Genomic DNA, 17,894 nt, shown 5'->3' on the forward strand with positions numbered 1-17,894 from the left:
TTAGCTTTTGAGGAAGAGAAAATCTGCTGACAAACCTCCCAACCGTACTTAAGTTTTGAGTTCTACTTATAGTTATCATATCAATGTTACCTAATTTTTTTTTTTGAAGCTAATCCCTTCACATGAGTTTCTTGTGCATTGCAAAGACATTTCAGCACATGCAAAGCACCAGAGGATCTAGGTTCTGGGTGAGAGCAGTGCTGTCTGTGGGTACGTGTTATTGCACAGCAGGTAGCCAACACTTCACATCATTATAAGCTAAGAATGAATGAGAACTCAACAGCTTCTTTTCCATCAGCTATTTAATGCCTCCAGATATGCTGCCAGGGGAATTCTTCCTTTTTAAGTCTTTTCCAAACCATGTAATTATTTTATTTCCTAAGCCTCCTATAACTTTGTTCACAACACAGTCATCCCTGTACGTGCTATTGCAGTCTTCTGTGGTTTATCCTGATAACAACGTCGCTATTTTTGTGGTGCTTTGCTAACTGACATCTGGCCTCTCTCATGCTATTTCTGCTTATTTCTTTGTTACTGAAGGATGTACGGAAGCAGCAATACTTCTATATCGAACCTATCAACAGCTGAGTCCACCCTCAATGAAACAGTAGAACCTGGCTCTCAACAAGACACAACTGTTAGCGTATCTGGTAAAGAACATACACTGTATAATTATAAATTTAAGCTATCCTTTGCAGTGCTGTGATTTGTGAGACACTGCAGTCTGTGGATGCAAAATGCCCAGCACTTCAAAGGAACTCAGCGCCTCACAAGTTTTGGCTCTCGATCATTACAATACTTCTAGAATAAACTTCTTTTCTTTTAAATTTAGAGCAGAAAACGTCTCACTTGTTAACTTATAATTTTTCAGATATGCAGGGGAGGCAGGAGGAGATTAAATAACTGACGAATGAAGACTTGGATAAGAGAGTGGATATTTACCTCACAGAGACAGAAACTCTTTGGATGTTAGATATATCACCTGCTGTGATGTCTGTAGAATCAGAAGATGCTGAAAGAGTTCAGTATGTATATCAGTAGCTGTGTACATGCACATAGTACGCTCAGCACACCCCGTTTCTGCTGATCGCAAGGTCCTGAGCTGGCTGCTCACACATCGGTTCAGTGTTCTAACTGCTACAATTTATCATTTCACCTTTGCTGAAAGCCACATTGGGCTTGAGTCTCTCCTTTGACAAGACAGCCCAAATTCCTTACAACTCCATCTTGTCAATCAAATTCATACCTGCTTTCACTGATAAATTAAGGCAGATTAGTAAAAGCAGGGGGTAATAACAAGAGAACATATGGGATAGAGGAAAGGGGAGATGGAGTAGTGGGGTACACATGAATTACACAGTTTTCATGAAAACAGTAAGAAATGGCAAACCTTTGCACTGATTCTTGTGCGTAGCTTTACAGCCAATCACTTCTTAATAACAGTGATATAAACTAAAAACAAACAAACTTTTAATAACAAAGATATAAACTGCAGGCCTTGGTTTCTTCAGAAGCCCTTCATAGCGCTTCTAGCTGGAAGAAACCTCACCCCAGCAATGCGACCTTGTCTGTTAAATTGTTGTGTCTTCCCTTATCTGCATCTCACGCAGTCCCACTTCAGATTCTACTCCCTGAAGTACCATGAACTTTGGTAGGGAGTTAACCCACACTGGTTTCTGGCTTACTCCCAGTTGCAGATTGGGACAGAGTGCAGCAAAGTGCTCTCCATGATGGATGCCCGACTGATAGACTTCTCACATGGCTTTTGTAAGCCCCAGAGCCTGAGATGCAGTGTACTGCAGCTAGCAAGCCAAAAAACGTACCCAAACGAGTATTTTCTGCTAGTACACACACAAAGATAATGGTAGGACTCCAACTCCCACTGCCTGTGAATCACACTGGTGTGATTTTGGGGAAGAAAGAAGAGGAAGAGCATTCAGAGAATGCTGGTGTGGACAGCATGTACTGCCAACTCTATAGGCACAGACAGTGAATCTTCCTGAGCACAGCAACCTGTTGGTGGGCAAAGGCTGGGTATAACCCGTGTCTGCTGTTAGAACATTGAAAACAAAATAACAGTAAAAGTTACACAATCCCCACTGACCATTCCTACCAAACCCGAGGGCTGGATGAAATAGAAATGTATTTGTTTCAGTTTTATCTTTTGGACGTGCTACCTTTCACTCCCAAGCGATGAGAGCTGTGTATTTCTAACTCCTCCTAATTCCACCACAGTGCAAAGGTAGTTGGATTTTTTTGCTGATGCCTACCTCTACAGGCCATTTCTGGACTAGAACAGCATCACAAGTTCAGAAATAGCTGCTGAAAGTTGATATGTAGAACGAAATACAATCTAGCAATCCAAAATCCTGAGCAATAAATTTATGACATAGAGTATCCTGTTCAACTTGTGGTTAAATGCACTGAGAAGTTGAATGCAAATGTTTTTCAGAAAGTCAATATACACTTTTTTTTTTCTTTTCCAAGGGAGAGGAATAAGATTTATGCTGACTTCTGCCAAAACAGATTTGGTAATGATCTCTCTGTAGAAAAAATGACGCAAACCATTAATGGAGCCATAAAGAACAAGGAAGTGCAATGTGACAAAATCATCGTGGAAGATAAAGGTAAACTCTCCGAGAACCATATAGGAAAGAGCATTTAATAAGAACAGGCTCTCATTTACTACATAATACCCTTGGCAGTTGGGTTTATTATTATATTTGGTTTACTTTTTAAGTATTTATTTAGGAAGAATCTAGCAAACAGCTCCATCATGGGATCTCAGAAGACTCCCTGCACACAGGTAAGACATTGAGGAAAGGGTTTTTAATTTCTTCCATCTCTAAGCAGGAGAAGATGTTCAGAAGAACTTTACCTAATACTTAACATATGAAAGGGCACAGTTCCTTTTCTTCCTCCTTAACTTTTCAGTGATGTTGGTTTCTACTTTTATTTGCCATAATGCAAAGAGGAGAACCTCTGTTATGAGATATAAAATCTTGGGGAAAGCGGGAAATCTTGGCAGTCTCACAAGCTAGATGCATTTTTACAAAATGTTCAGCCTCCATGCTCTAAAAAAATTATAGAGGATTACCTCTAGTTTTTATATGCATATTCTGAGCTTTGCCTGACTATGAATATCTTTTTTTGTGTAGGTGGCCAAAGAGAACTGTGAGGAATGCTGTGACAAACATTTTTCCTTTGTGTTTGTTAGTGTATATAAAATGAGTGGAAAAAAATATCAAAAGGAGAAGTAAAATAGAAACTAATCTGATTTGAAAACATATCTTCCCCTTTTTTGTGTGCCTTGAGCATCAGCAGGGCTCATTCCAACACGTGTTTGAAGAGCTGAGCGCACAGAGGCAGGTTACAGAGCATTGTTTCACGAGGAGATGGGCCTGCAGAAGGGAAGCTTCACACCCCAAAGGCCCTGAAGCAGCAATCCCACAACAGCTGCTGCTACAGCCTTGGCCGACCCGCAGTTGTGTTTAAAGTCCCTCTCCAAACAGTTGGGAGTGTAGGAAAAAAGTAAATCTTTGCTCAGCTGTAGGTCAACCTTTATAATAACGTACTGATAGAAGAGACTTACATAATACAATGTAATTCCTTTCTAGGGGTGATGGTCACGTCCTGGGACTTGTATGATTCATTTAATGTATCGGAAACAGAAACTCCATCAAAAGCAGATGGTAACAGAGCCACAGATGGGAAAGGCAGCAAATCTCATGCAACTAAAGAACACGATCAGACTATGACCATCTCTTCTAACAGAGGTAACATTTCTCCAGGTTTACATCTCTACCGTGTTTTCATCCCCCTAGAAAATGCACATCACTGTGCTATGTGGTGAAAATTACATGAAGAAAACGCTTCGTCTGGCATTAGAGTTTGCTAAAGAATCTTGGACAGGTCTGCATTGAGACCTCTTCTGTACAATGCCATCATAAATAATCTTAAATAGTCAGTGACAAAGCTTGCTGGTGCTAACTTACTTAGGACAGTAGAAGCAAAACAACTGTGAAACATTCCAGAAGTATCTCACAATACTGCATATTTTAGCAATAAAAGAAAAGAAAGCAAGAAAAACATAATAGTGGGAGTATTTTTTGATTATAAATTCTTCTATGCTTTTTCTTTCAGGTGAAGGAGGAGGAGACTTTTTATCTCCTTGACTTTTATGTGCAAAGTATTATCAAGTTAAAACTGTTTTTTTCCCATATTCTCTGTTGTCAGGCAGCACAGCTTCTATAACGATGTTGGAAAGTGCTGTTCTCGCCAGAACCCACGAAGAAGAGGAATGCCATTCAGAAGCTATATTAACATCAGAAAACTTTCAGCAGGAAAATTTTTCATGGAGAGGATTCTAATGAAGAATATTTTTCAACCCAAATTTGCAGTTTATCGGCAGCTTCCTGTCCTTCTAGGTTTGTTTCTTCTTGGCTGCCCTCTTTTCACCACAAAACTTTGAACACTATTGAAAGTCACGGAGTTACATCCCTCATTGAATGTCTTTACAGACAAGAAGTCATTTAAGAAATAGACAAAGAAAAGAATTTATGAGATGTCAACATGAACTTTGCAGTTTTACATTCACTTTATCTGACATCCTTATCATATGTGGTGGAAGAATTGAATAAATGAGTTCTCAGCTGACTTATCTCCCCTTTCTACCACAAACTGATACTAACTCCAAATATCCAACTTATTTCCTGACAGTGAAAGTACAGATTCATTCTGCTACTTTTCCAGCCATTTTTACATTGGATTTTTTTTTACATATTTTAGAAGGAGACTAATGGTAAACAGAAGTTTTAGCCTGATAGATGTTCATTGTCTAACATAAAGTACATTAATTGCAGACTGTAAGAGGCATTACCTCAAGTGCTACGTAATATTTTAACTTTACACTAGTCCTAAGTTAACATAAGGATTTAAAAAGGCAGATTCACATTGCTTTTATTGTGTTGTACCTCTTTGTGTCACAGAGTTTCAGTTTCTCAGGCAATGAGCCTGCTATATCCTGTCACTCTTCAGGAACTACAGCTGCAGCATGATACTGGCCAGAACTTTTGTTCTGGCAATATGGCAATTATTGTATTCTTATTTTGTTAACAGTGATCTAAGATCAATTTATGATTTACTCATTACATAAAGGGGTGAGTAAATAAAAATATACTTAGCAAACACAGCCTAAAAATATGCTCTACACTTAATTTTTCCCAAGTAATGAGCAATTTATTACAGCATCATGTAACTTAGCTATGGTGTTACAGCATCAATGAGTAAGTGTAGCTCTTTAAAATCTTGCCCCTAACTTTAAAAAAAATCCCTGTTTAAACAAATCTTTCAATATGAGATATTAGAAACATTCCTGGTGGGGGGTGGACATAAATTTGCAACTTGTTGCTGGGTAGCTAAATCCACTCATTAAACACCAGCAGCATAACAGGCACACTACAGCCTGATCGAGGTACCTTCTATGTTCCTATCAACATTTTAGCCACAATTGTAGAAGTTAGGATGCCTTAATTCCTCAAATCTTCACTTAATTATTTGTTTGCTGCAAAATATTTGGTGAAAGGGCAAATTTTTCTTCTGACTGTGAATGACTGGAGTTAAATAAATGAAATGTTACTACTCAGACTTTACCATATTTGTGTGTTTTAGATCCCGATGTTACCTCTGGTGGTACAGTAACAGCTGTGAAAGAACCTAAACAGGAAGAGCATGACAAGGAAAAGAAGGATAAGGAAGAGCAGAAAGAAGCATTCATTGACCCATCGATTCTGTCAGATCCAAATAAAACTCCAGAAGTGGAACCTCCCCAGCTGAAACATCTGTGGTCATACATATGTGATTTAACTAATGGTCACAGCGTAAGCACTATGGCTTGGAACAAAGTAAACCCCATGAGTTCACCAATTGCTTCTTCTAAGCTGTTTGCAAAATAGTATAAGCAATTGTTGGTGTAAATAAACTGGTTTTGATGTACTTTGCTGGGAGAGATCTCAGACAGATTCGTCCCTACAGCATTGTAAGTTGAAATACTAAATATACCTACTACTAAACTTCATCATCATTGGTGGAGTTAATTCATGATAGTTTAGATACAACATCTTTGTTTCTAACAGTAGTCTCCTAAGAAAGTGGCATTTATCAAACTTGAAGGATAAGATGCATAATAACAGGCACAGATTTCTGAGCAGCTGGCCCAACTTTATTTAATTTGGTTTCAGTGGAGGTGAGAATGATTCAGACATCTCCACTTTCAGCGTAATTTAAGGCTCAGTTTTTCCAACAGTCTCATGGCCACAACAAAAATAATGAATGGAAAGAAGGCAAAAAGCAGGTGAGGATGAGGAACATAAAACCGGTAAGATTGCCCCAAGGGAAAAAAAGAAAGGCCAAAAATAAAGACCATTTCATACTGTTAGTACACCAGATCCCCAGATATTCTAAAGTTGGACACATTTATAGACTTCAGTCTTAGCATTATAGGGCAAACAAATACCTGCTTTTGAAGTGGTAGTTTCACAAACAAGTTGTTTTGTGTAGGAAAATAAATTAACGAAGTTGAAGACTGAAGTCTTGCTGCTGTTTCTTACCTCTGCTTATGGCAAGGAATGAACAGAATTTGAGTTTGAATGGTCACTGAAGCTCCTTTTACAGCTAATGCTGAGAGAGAAAATTATAAGTATTTTTATGTAGTCCATTAAATACTGCACATTAAAATAGGGTTATAGAATAATGTATATTCATCTCTGGAAAGGGACATAGTTTTATGATGGCCAGGGAGAGAGGACTGCAGACACAGCTGACAGTGACTATGAATGCACTTTTAGTTGAACCAGTTTCCAGTACTCAAAATTTTGAAATTCTGCTCTTCTTGTGTGTTATTCTGCTTCCATACAACATTATTTTTCCAGACTTAGCACTGAGAGTCACTGTTAGCAGAAAGTAGCCTTTTAAAAATATAAAACTGCACTTCAAGTTAAACTGAGATCTGTATCGTCATCTGTGCTTTTTTAGGACCTTTTAGCTGTTGGTTATGGAGCGTTTGATTTTAAAGACCAGAAGAAAGGCTTGGCTTGCTGCTGGTCATTGAAGAACCCCATGGTAATGAGCAGCCACTTTGTATTCTTTCTTTTTCCTCAATGCATTTTTCTGCTCTCCTATTTCTGCTTTATTTATAGCCCTCGTCCTGTCTCAAAAAGCAGTAACATTGAATTTGCTAGCCCAAACTACACCATTTCTGGAAAATTGATTGCAATACCTAGCAACATGATTAAACCTCGACCCAAAGAAAGTGCCCATAGCAAGCAGTTTAATTTCTGTGCCCGTCTGTCCTCTCAGTTGACACTTCCAGCAGAGGCGCTGGCTGTCCTGGTGGTTTGGTGACAGGGACATCTGTTCACAGGAACTAAACTCATTGCACATGGCCACCAAACAACCAACAGATGGGTCCAACCCTCAGGTAGCATCGGTCTATGCCGGGCAACTTTGCAATGCAGACCTCTCCATCCCATTTCCAGACCCTAGGGTGACCTACCCAAGGCTGTAAATCTGTTTTTAATTAGTGTGGGTAGAGCCAGGTGTGTAGAAATTATTATTTAGACTGGAAAAGTCTTGAGCACAGCAAATGTGAAAATAAATCTATTTACCTTTGTTTTTCAAAATCTATAGACCATTTGTTCAGTGCCTCCAAAGTCTCATTACAGAACATTTGCATTTTAAATTTAAGGATTATGCTTTCCAACCCATTTTCTATGGTACCATGAAGGCTGAAGAAGAAAAAGTATATAATTAAATATAATTATCTAATCTAACTTCTCATAATACTGTCAAAAAGTAGATTTCGTAGATGCAACATTTACATCTTTACATATCCATCTGAAAAGTGATGCTTTTTAAACTAGCAAATTTAAAAAAAGTCTGGGAAATCTTGGTTACAAAGCGACACAGTAAAAATCACCTGATTGCTGTCAAATTACACAACTCTTTTACATGTTCTACACACTTCACATGCCCCAAATTGTGTATTAGACTAAGATAAATCATGCAGAGTCAAGTCTTTGATGCATATTTATCACCTCAACAACAAATACTCCTGTGATTTCCTGGTGTCACCGCAGTCCAAGAGCCCAACATTAAGAAATAAGGTCTGGCATGCACATGGAAATACATTTATTTGCAAACTAACCACTGCTGTTCCCCATTTCAAGAGCTTGGTGCAGCGACTTTAAGGATTTAATCTTAAACCAGAGCTGAATCAGTTCTTTGGTTACATAGAGAAATTAGGTGAAAATAGCGGTTTACAGATTACATGAAGTACATTAGATTGCATTTTATCTGCAGCTAAGTTTCTGTAACTGGAAAGGTACTTACCTTCACATTACATAGACAACAACTGGAGAAATTTTCCAAAATGGCAAATTTGTTTTAAAAAGACAAAAAACAAATCAAACAAGCAAAAAGCCCACACTGAACTCACACAGCTGAATCTTAGGGAACTTGGTTTTTAGGTGTTTGGTTTGGAGTAGGCCCATCTAACTCATTTTACAGTGTCATATTTCTGCATAGTCTTTATTTTTTCCTCATTTTATGAGTTGTAGCAAGAAATAAACTGAACCACTTAGAATAGAGTAGCTAATTTCTGGCTAGAAGTAGTCACTATGGTCACCAGCACTTGAATTTTCCAGCAGAGCCTGGCAATTTAGTATCCAGCATTGAGAAAACCCAGGTAAATTAAGAAACTAAATGAAAACGTTCCTGTTTTTTCTCTGTGTCAGTGGCCAGAGCGTATTTTCCGGTGTGAGCACAGTGTCACTGCATTGGATTTTTCCATGGCAAACCCGAATCTTTTGGCAGTGGGAATGTACAATGGTTCTGTGGCAATCTATGATGTACAGAGTCATAACGATGCTGCGCTTTTGGACAGCAGGTAAGGCTGTGATTTCCCATCTTCTCCTACCTCAGTCAATAAATAAAAGAATATCCACAACTGAGAAGCTGAGGGAATAGTAACAGTCTCGATAAGTATAGCTTCCAAATGCTCATTTCCAACTTTTGCCGGTATCTTCCAGTTTTGATGGGAAATGCCTGCATAGATACTCAATACTCTCAAAATACCAAAAGTTTCTGCAGCAAAGCTGCAGATACAAATATTTATGCAATAAATGCCTGGAAGGGCCAGAGTGGGTGAACCAGGCTGCTTCCATCCACCTGTTCCCCTTGATACAGCCGAACGCTCAGCTACTGCCACTCTCCCTCTGCACTGCTCTCATTCTCTATTCTTATTTCTGCTGATAAATGCTTACTTGAACACCACGGATCCTTATCTGGGGTGTGAAACACTCTGTGCTGTTGCTGTGCGTACAAAGTGAGTTTCCCACATTGGAAAAGTGAAACAAATTACTACTGTGAGACTTTAAGAAAATGCAGCAAGTTACCAGCATGTATCATTTTATTCTCCAGGCACTAACTACCTAGGACAATCCTCCCCAGATAACAAATCCTTATGGGAGACCAGGGGTAGCTATTGGTGTTTTCTCACCAATTTCACCTGCAGAATTGGAGAGAATGTCAGAATAGGTGAGGGGTAAGCAGGAATTAAGAAGAAAGAGAAGGCATAACCAGGGATGAGGGCAGCTCTCCAAGTCCTACAAGGTGCATATTGATTTAATGATCAGGTATCAATGAGAGGTGTGTCACCACATTAAACAGTGCCCTGAAACTAGATTTCAAATGTGTCTGAGAAAAGAAAGGTTAATTATTTTTCAAATATACGTCTTGTCTTTGTTCATATACGATTTCTCATGAGCATTTTTTGTCCCAGTGAATCTTCAAATAAACATAGAGGTCCTGTATGGCAGCTGCGGTGGGTGGAACAGGACAGAGGTGCAGCAGGAGATGGCAAAAAAGAGAGATTAATCTGCATCTCAGCAGATGGCCGAGTAACTGAGTGGCTTATCCAGAAAAGAATGGACTGCACTGGTAAGCATTTTCCCCTGCAGCTTTTCTGCAGAGGGATAATACCCGAAATTGCAATTGCTTCATTTTCTTTTAGGTGATGCTTTTTATACCAGCTACCATACAGAAAACATTTAAGAGCTGTTGAGCATCCCACAGGAGCATGAGTTATTTGTAGCACTGTCACATACCTGTCTGACAAAAACTCTTGCTATTTGCACAGATCTCATGAAAATAAAATGAAGGGAAAGTGAGAAGAAAAAATTACCAGGTGAGAAAGAAAGGAAAAAGGAAGCTCTGATATCTCACCAGGCAGCTGGGATGTTCTTTGACTTCCATCCAAAGGTAGGTGAAGAAAGTGCATCCTGGTTAAAGTGTTATCCAGGAAAAGTATGGAGCAGGGGGAAGATCCGCAGCTGGAGCTACTTTAATATGCACTACCCTGGCACTTGCACTGGTATTTAAAGCACATTTAGTTCTGAAACAAATAGCTTCTTAGCTGGCAAGAGTTTTACCCAAAATGGATGGTATGGTACACCAAGCAAGCAATCCTGTACATTAACAACTGCAGCATTTCAGCCAGGCTACTCACTTGTCGCTCTCCTCTGCGCACTGGTCAAATCAGTGAGAATTTGGCTGTTCAGCATCTCCTGAGTCTAGGGCTCAGGTGGCTGTGCTGCTGCTCTTTATCCAGCTGAATATTTTGTCCTCAGAACATTTGAAGAACTCATTCATTTGTTCATGTGGATGACAACATCTGAGATTTTCAGGAGTCAGCAATCGCAGTGTATGTCCTGTGCAGATGGAGAACACACATCGCAAGTCTGATACGTTCTGGCACCAAGACTGTACAACTCATCCAGTCCTTCGTATATTTTTGGATGAGTGATAAATGGGTTAATCCAATTTAGGTTACTTTTAACTTTCTTTCAGGACACTAATTTTTATCTGGCTGGAACAGAAGAGGGTCATATCCACAAGTGCTCTTGTTTGTGCCGTGAGCAGTTTCTAGAAACATACAGGGGCCATAATGTGAGTGATACATAAAGTAATGACAGCAGAAACTGTTCAATTCTTTTCACAAATTTAATAGTTTCTTTGCTTAGATTTACTAAACAAGACATCTGCAACAAAAGAAACCTAAACTTCTTTTCTCGTATAGAAATGGGTTCCCACAGCATAAAGCATCACAGCCTTACAGGATTATTTTCTACACTATAAGGATTTATTTTTTTAAAGTAATTTATTAAAACTTGTACCATAAACTGGTTTAAAGCTTCAGTTCTGGCTTCATTTTAAGAAAACAATCAGTAATTGGATTGTCCTGGAATCCACAGTTAGTCTTACCTCCAACAGAAAGATGGTAGAACTTTACCAGCACCTTTTAAAAAAAAACAAAACCAAAAAAACCCATATCTTTTTGTCACCCAATAAGCTGCTCTTTCAGCATCAACCTCTCCTAATGACTGAAGGGACAGAATCAGCTGAATGCTTTTTATTTCTAAGATCTCTCCTGCCTTATCACCTCTGCTGCATCCCAGTTTCCTACGGGTACACTTAAAACAATGTTCACTGTTAAGGTCAGAGGACAGCCAGGGATTTCCATGCAAGGTCACTATGAAAAACCATTCTGGGAGGCTGCAGCTCTGGAATAACACCAAGTAATTTTTCATTTCTTCCCAAACGCCAAGGGTCCAGTGTACAAAGTGGCCTGGAATCCATTCAGCACCGACACATTCCTGAGCTGCTCTCCAGACTGGAGCGTTATTTTATGGCACCAGCATTTGCAGGCACCCGTTTTAACTTTCAGTTCCACTGCTGCTTTTGTTCATGACATTATGTGGTCTCCAAAATCAGCCTTCATATTTGCAGCAGCAAACGAAAGCAGCGCAGAAGTCTGGGATCTCAGGGTCAGCATGTAAGTGTTTTTCTCAGAGAAGATTCTGAACCTTCATGGCACAACGGCTACAGGGTATTATCAGTATTGTTACCAGATCACAACAGCTCCATTCCATTTACTTGCTTAGTTAAAGTACCACATTTTAAAATACTCATTTTGTAAAAGCAAATGGTAGTTACCAAGGAATTGTGATGATTATGAGAGAAGGAGCTCGATGCCTCATGGAGCTGATAAAGGGTAAAACCGCTTTTTGCTGCAGAAGTCATAGATTTTACCACTGCCATAGTTAAAAGAAAAAAAAAACAAAACAACAACAAAACTGAACTACTTTGGACCTTTTATAAAAGTAAGATGGTCAGAAGTTCAGATACCTCTCACGTTTTCTTGCTGCTCCAAAGTAGGTGCACAGCTCATGTGTGGCTTGGTTAATCTGGGGCCTTGCACTGCTGATCTGTACTATTTTGTATTAATGACAGCGCAAAGCCCACAGAGGAGGAGGAGCCCCACCAAATCTTGTGTTAACAAAAAGGAAATTATTCCTATAATAAAAATATTAACCACCATCACATTAGGCAATAGGACAGATTTTAGCAACCAGGATATTTTAGTTAATAGCAACTGGGATTTTTGTGCTGGTAGAGACCAAGCAGAACACTGCCTCACTTCTTAGTTTTTGAGTTAATCTAGAACTTATGAAATAAAACACAGTATTTATCAGGTCTGCAGTATTTTCCATGATAGTGCACTTGGGCAAATGTGATGTTATGGACTAATTCTTGTGTCTGCTGGGCTGCAGCTTGGAACCCGTGATCTCTCACTTTGACAACCCAAAAACAAAATTCATGTCTGTGCTCTTTGCCCGAACACTGACTGCCTTCTGGTGGGAGACAGCGCAGGAGAAGTGTGGGTGTTTGAGCTGCAGAACCTGGTAGCTCCCAGCAGCGATAAGGTATGGGTCAATAAAGGAAACATCCACAGAGCCCTGTGTATTCACCTGGGGCTTCGCTCCTCAGAAAGGGGGTTCTGTCAGAGATCTAGCTAAAAATATTGAAATAGGGGGATTCAGACACAATCCATACCCAGATTAAAACCTGAGGAGGTTCCGGCTCTTCTGCATGCCAATGTGTAAAGCGGGATTGGTATTTTTTTAAATCCCTTCTGAGTTACATGGTGCAAAACACTAAACTTAAGGAGGAGAGAACGACAATACTGATGTTAATCTAACCTTCATTCTTAAGGTATTAAGTGTTAATAATTCACAATTGTCAGCGTTGCATTTGGAAATTCTGGTAACTACCAGTGTCATTTGACAAGTGCTGTAAACCACAGAGCAAAAAAGTTACTTCCCTTAAAAACTGGAAATGAAGCCATTGTTGTTAAACTTAAAATTACTGGGTTTCTTTCCTACAAATTGCCACCAAGCAGCCCAAATTCTCTGAGTGCAAGAAGCTCTTCAGTTAATAAGAATACAGGGTTAATTTTCACCAGACAAGGACTAAAAATATCAGTGCTTCATTTCACAGACTTTGGGCATGTGGCATAACTGGCTCACAGAGCCCAGTTAGCCAGGGGGAGCCTCACTTTCCAGCATCATCCATTGCTTTAACTCCCTTCTCTGATACCTAAGCCTAGGGAGACCTTGCTGTTATCTACAAGGCTTACACCACAGGTCCATATAACAATTAATGCTAAACAGAGATAATTACTAATCTAAGTACAGCCACCAGACACGTATCCACCTTGAAAATTAAGTTCCTTCATAAACAAGATAACTGTTTGCATGCTAAGTGTGATGCCACAAACGCTATCCAAACAGGCCTGCCAAAAAGTGCTATTTTCTAGGAGCACTGTTAGAGGTCAGCATGGTATTAACAGAATTTCAGTGAAAAAGCAGCTGACACAACACAAACGCCTCCAGTCTGCTTGCTGGATGCTCACTGCACAGGCAGTTCTGCTCTCAGTTCGTAAATAGGAATTTTGGATCACTGCATGTCGTATACTGCCATTACACTGTCACACAGCTCTTTTTCCTCTTGTTTTACAGGTTGAGGACTTACACGACATAATTTGTCTTTCTCCAGCTATTTAACAGTGGCTAAATGATACCACTTCTCAGCTGGTAAACAGCAAGAAAGGCTTTCTGTAATAGTAACAGAAGTAATTTATTCTTTTTCTATTATTAAAGTTTCTCTTTGACACCACGCTGGTTAAAAACTTCTTTCAAATACTGTAAATTTTCCCTTGGAAGTCCCTCTCGTTAGACAAACAGTATCAGTACACAGACGGCCTTCCCTGATATGATAAGGTAATGGAAAGGTCTCCGTAGTCTCTTCTCCTTAGGTTTTTTCCTCGTTTTTTCCTCCAATGTCTTTTCTCCTTGAGTTACTCCAAAAGCAGAAATGCCAAATCACCTCCTGTACAATCCACTCTGTAACACAGCCAGAGTCTTTATTGGTAAATGTAGGGACTTTTCCTCAGGTCCACCCCATGCACCACTGCTGAGGGTGAAAACTGGGCTTTGAGTGGCATCAGGTGCTCCTGCAAGCTGCAGGCAAAAGTAGAGACCAACTTTTCCAGCCCCTGACAGGGGATCATATAAAAGTGCTGTTTAAATTCACTGTTCCCTACTGACCCTTTCCCAAAAGTGCCTCACAGAAGGTGACAGCATGGTCCCAGAGCAAGGACTGACTTTGGCACCTCTGGAAGCCTGATCCATGTTTTTCCTTGAGATGTCACCACCTCTCATCACCCAGCGAGAGTTGAAATGCCTCAGCTGTCTTTTCTGGGGACAGATCAGTAGAAACAGTGACCCACCAGCTGGCCTGTGGTGTCTTAGAAGACTTTCAGAGCCTGACTTCTCACAGAAAACACCGAGCATCTCTACCGAGGAGTCATTAAGCCCAAGATTTAGGCTACAGCCCTATTTCTGGATCAGCACAGCAGGGATCTCCTCCTCGTCCCATGCGATACAAAAGCTCGTCAGAGGAACTTGCTAACCGAGGGAGGCAATAGCTGCCTGCTTGTGAAAGCTTTAGGTGGGTTTTATGGACACTGAGTGCTCAGATCCCTCATTAGCCTGACCATAAATGTCCCGCATTTAAGCACATCACCGAAGTTAAAGACCATTTGTGATGCATTACCAGTCACTTCTGTCTGTACATTTTAGTGTTACATTACAAGCTAAGCCTTGACATAAAATTAATCTCTGCACATTACAAAGAAAGACACCCATTAAGGTGAATCATGTGTTAATCATTATTACAACTCTGAGCAAAAGACACCATATATTTTGCATCGGCGGTCATGACTGTTTACTTACAGATGCTACTGGTAAAAAAACCAGCTTTCTGTTGAGGTTTCAACACCTTGTAATTCACCCTGCACATAGTGTAAATCGATTAACTGTGGCATTATGGTGCTGGAAAACACTTGTGGTGCTAGGAAGTGCTGAAGATCTCCAAAGTTCCTCATGTATTTTGTCCTTAAAAATGGAATTTCTGACCTCGTAATCGCCTGATTTTCTCCTCAAGGCATTTTATTGCAAGGGTGTTTTACAGAAGCTTACAATTGCAGCAAACAGCATCCATGGCAGCATAACCAAGGTACCAACCTCTGGTTCCCAAGCACAGCATCGCCGCTCCACGCTGCTTTGGTGAACCCACTTCTGCCTCTCAGATGTTACCAAAAGGAAATGGGCAGCTGGGACGCTGATCTGTAGCTATTCTGTGCTTTGTTTAGAGCCATTTCTTTCTCTTTTTGGGGCCTTTTTGGACAAGGGCCATGTCCACAGCCCTCTACACGAGTCCACTGCACCTACGGATGCAGCGCCTGGCACCTCCACTGCTCTACAGTTTGTTATGGCAAAATTTGTGTTCATTGCACTCAGATGCTCTGCATGCTGCAGGATCACACAGCAGCCGTGCATCATAGCAGGGGATTTGCAGCCTTGGATGCCTACATTTGCCAAAAAATCCCCCAGCACCTGATTTTCTCATGACTGCCCAGTATTGGGAGGTTCCTCTGAAGCATCTGCAGTTTCCAGCTTGGCAAGAGGATGCTCAGTAAAAGAACAATGCAGAGAGGAAGAGGAACACTGTGGATGTCACAGGAAAATGTTAACTCCCTTTTAGTTAGGGTCACGAACAGAAAAAGACACAGCATTGCTTAAACTGTGCTAACAGGCAGAGCTGTGTGGGAAACAGAGACAAACCCCATTCTCCACAAATCACATAATGAACACCTTGTGTTTTAGTGGAACATACACATTAACAGCATTGACCTACGCCCGTACCCTATAAACACGTTATACTACGTGTGTTCCTAGAGTAACGCCATTACGTGGTCCTAGGAAGCCTTTACTACCTGACCAAAATCCCAAAGCACTTCAACCATGACCGGAAACAAAGCCATTACCTTGGTTTATAGCAAACAAGAAGCCACCCTCTGAATGAGTGGTTAGCAGCAGAGCAGACAGGCCGCCACTATAAAGGAGAAGACCTCAGCAGCACTCTCACTGCTCCCTCCTGCCCCACGGTCACCCCATTTCGGAGCACAGCACCCACAGGATGAGGGGGACAGTGCTGGCGCTGGCCCTGCTCTCGCTGCTAGTGCTGGCCAGGGAAGGCCAAGGGGAAGGGACCGCAGTGAGGCTCTGTGGGAGGGACTTTGTGAGGGCCATCGTCTTCACTTGCGGTGGCTCCCGCTGGAAACGGCACCTGCTCGATGATCGCTACCTGCTCGATGATCGCTACCTGCTCGGTGAGTACTCATTAAGCGCTAATTAATGTCTGAAGGCTTATCCCCACCTGCCCAGGTGTGCCTGAATCAGGGGATTCAGAACCAAATCACCTTCAGGCTGCTTTACCCACTAGAAACCAGACTCTTTATTACAACTTAAGAGTATTATAATCGAAGGGTGTTGAATACATGCTCTGCAATTTAAGTGTCTTCACGTGGTGGTGTATATCTTATTTGTTAGCACTTTTTTAGGTCAGAAAATACATCGAAATTTGTGCTCTGACAGGTTGAAAGAACTAGAAAAAAGAAAATAAATGAGACAGAGAACAGGAACAGAGGCTTTCAACACTTTTCACGCAGTAACGTCTGCCTTTTGTTTTGAAAATTCTATTGTAGCAGCAGCTTTAAACAAACATAAAAAGCGATGGCACCTGCAGCTCCCTAGCAGAGTCTGTTCAAGGAGAGAAACCCCCACTGCTGAACTGAGAGAACTACCACCCCTTTATCATCTCCACAGGGCAGTGCACCACGCTGCTGTGGGATTTAAAATGCACCTGAATCACAAGTATACTTTAAGTGGGAACATCCAGGAACTTTGAAATTGTGGGCTGATGCTTTAGCATAATATTTGCATTTCAGAAAACTCACACGCAGTTCAGGTTAATGTGACAGGTGCCACTGACACAGCACATCATGGTTTTACTCTTCGAAGCAAATATATCAGATAAAGCAGCTATTCCTACAAAGAATGCTCTTCAGAATAAATCCATGAATTACTGGGTTTTTAACATGTTAATCACTGAACGTGTACCTCATGTATCTATTTTAATACTGTCCTGGTGAGAAGTCAGGGATTTGGTGCATCTTGGTTGTTCACAACAGAAACACGGAGGGTAATCCTTTCAGCTCCCTGGCTGCAGGCCGCTCTGTCTTTCTAGTAAAGACAAATATTATGAAGTAAGTACAAATATTATGATGATATATTATTATAACAATTATAATAATAAATATCATGATTCCATGACTTGTAATTTTTACATGACAGAGAGTGAAAATCACCTGCCTTTCTCACAAGAGAACAGCAATGCTGACTCTGCCATGGACACAGACCAGCGGCTGGGGACCAACAGCCAAGAAATCCATATTGTCAGGCTCGGGACAGAGCGAAACTCACAAGGCACCCGGAAAACTTCGATGCTAAAAAGGCGCGAAGCAGCCAAGCTGCTGACCACATCCTGCTGCAGCGTTGGCTGCACCGAGAGAGAGATCAGTTCCCTCTTGTGAA

At 40.7% G+C, this 17,894-nt stretch overlaps 2 protein-coding genes across 2 annotated transcripts; both read left to right on the forward strand.

Annotated features, from left to right (window-relative positions):
- Positions 1-541: 541 nt before the first annotated feature.
- On the forward strand, positions 542-13,961 carry WDR78 (WD repeat domain 78). Its single transcript, XM_010190196.1, is given in 16 exon segments — positions 542-650; positions 872-1,025; positions 2,488-2,627; positions 3,618-3,776; positions 4,237-4,344; positions 4,347-4,427; positions 5,671-5,911; positions 7,032-7,119; positions 8,793-8,944; positions 9,839-9,996; positions 10,196-10,317; positions 10,906-11,004; positions 11,664-11,890; positions 12,669-12,730; positions 12,733-12,821; positions 13,917-13,961. Coding segments are annotated over 16 exon segments (2,034 nt in total).
- A 2,476-nt stretch (positions 13,962-16,437) lies between these two features.
- Positions 16,438-17,893, forward strand: INSL5 (insulin-like 5). The gene is made up of 2 exons (XM_010190197.1): positions 16,438-16,618; positions 17,655-17,893. Exons 1-2 carry the CDS (start codon positions 16,438-16,440, stop codon positions 17,891-17,893), a joined length of 420 nt encoding a protein of 139 aa, XP_010188499.1.
- The last annotated feature ends 1 nt before the right edge of the window (position 17,894 follows it).

Source organism: Mesitornis unicolor, unplaced genomic scaffold (assembly GCF_000695765.1).
Source record: "Mesitornis unicolor isolate BGI_N332 unplaced genomic scaffold, ASM69576v1 scaffold33118, whole genome shotgun sequence".
Lineage (NCBI taxonomy): Eukaryota > Metazoa > Chordata > Aves > Mesitornithiformes > Mesitornithidae > Mesitornis > Mesitornis unicolor.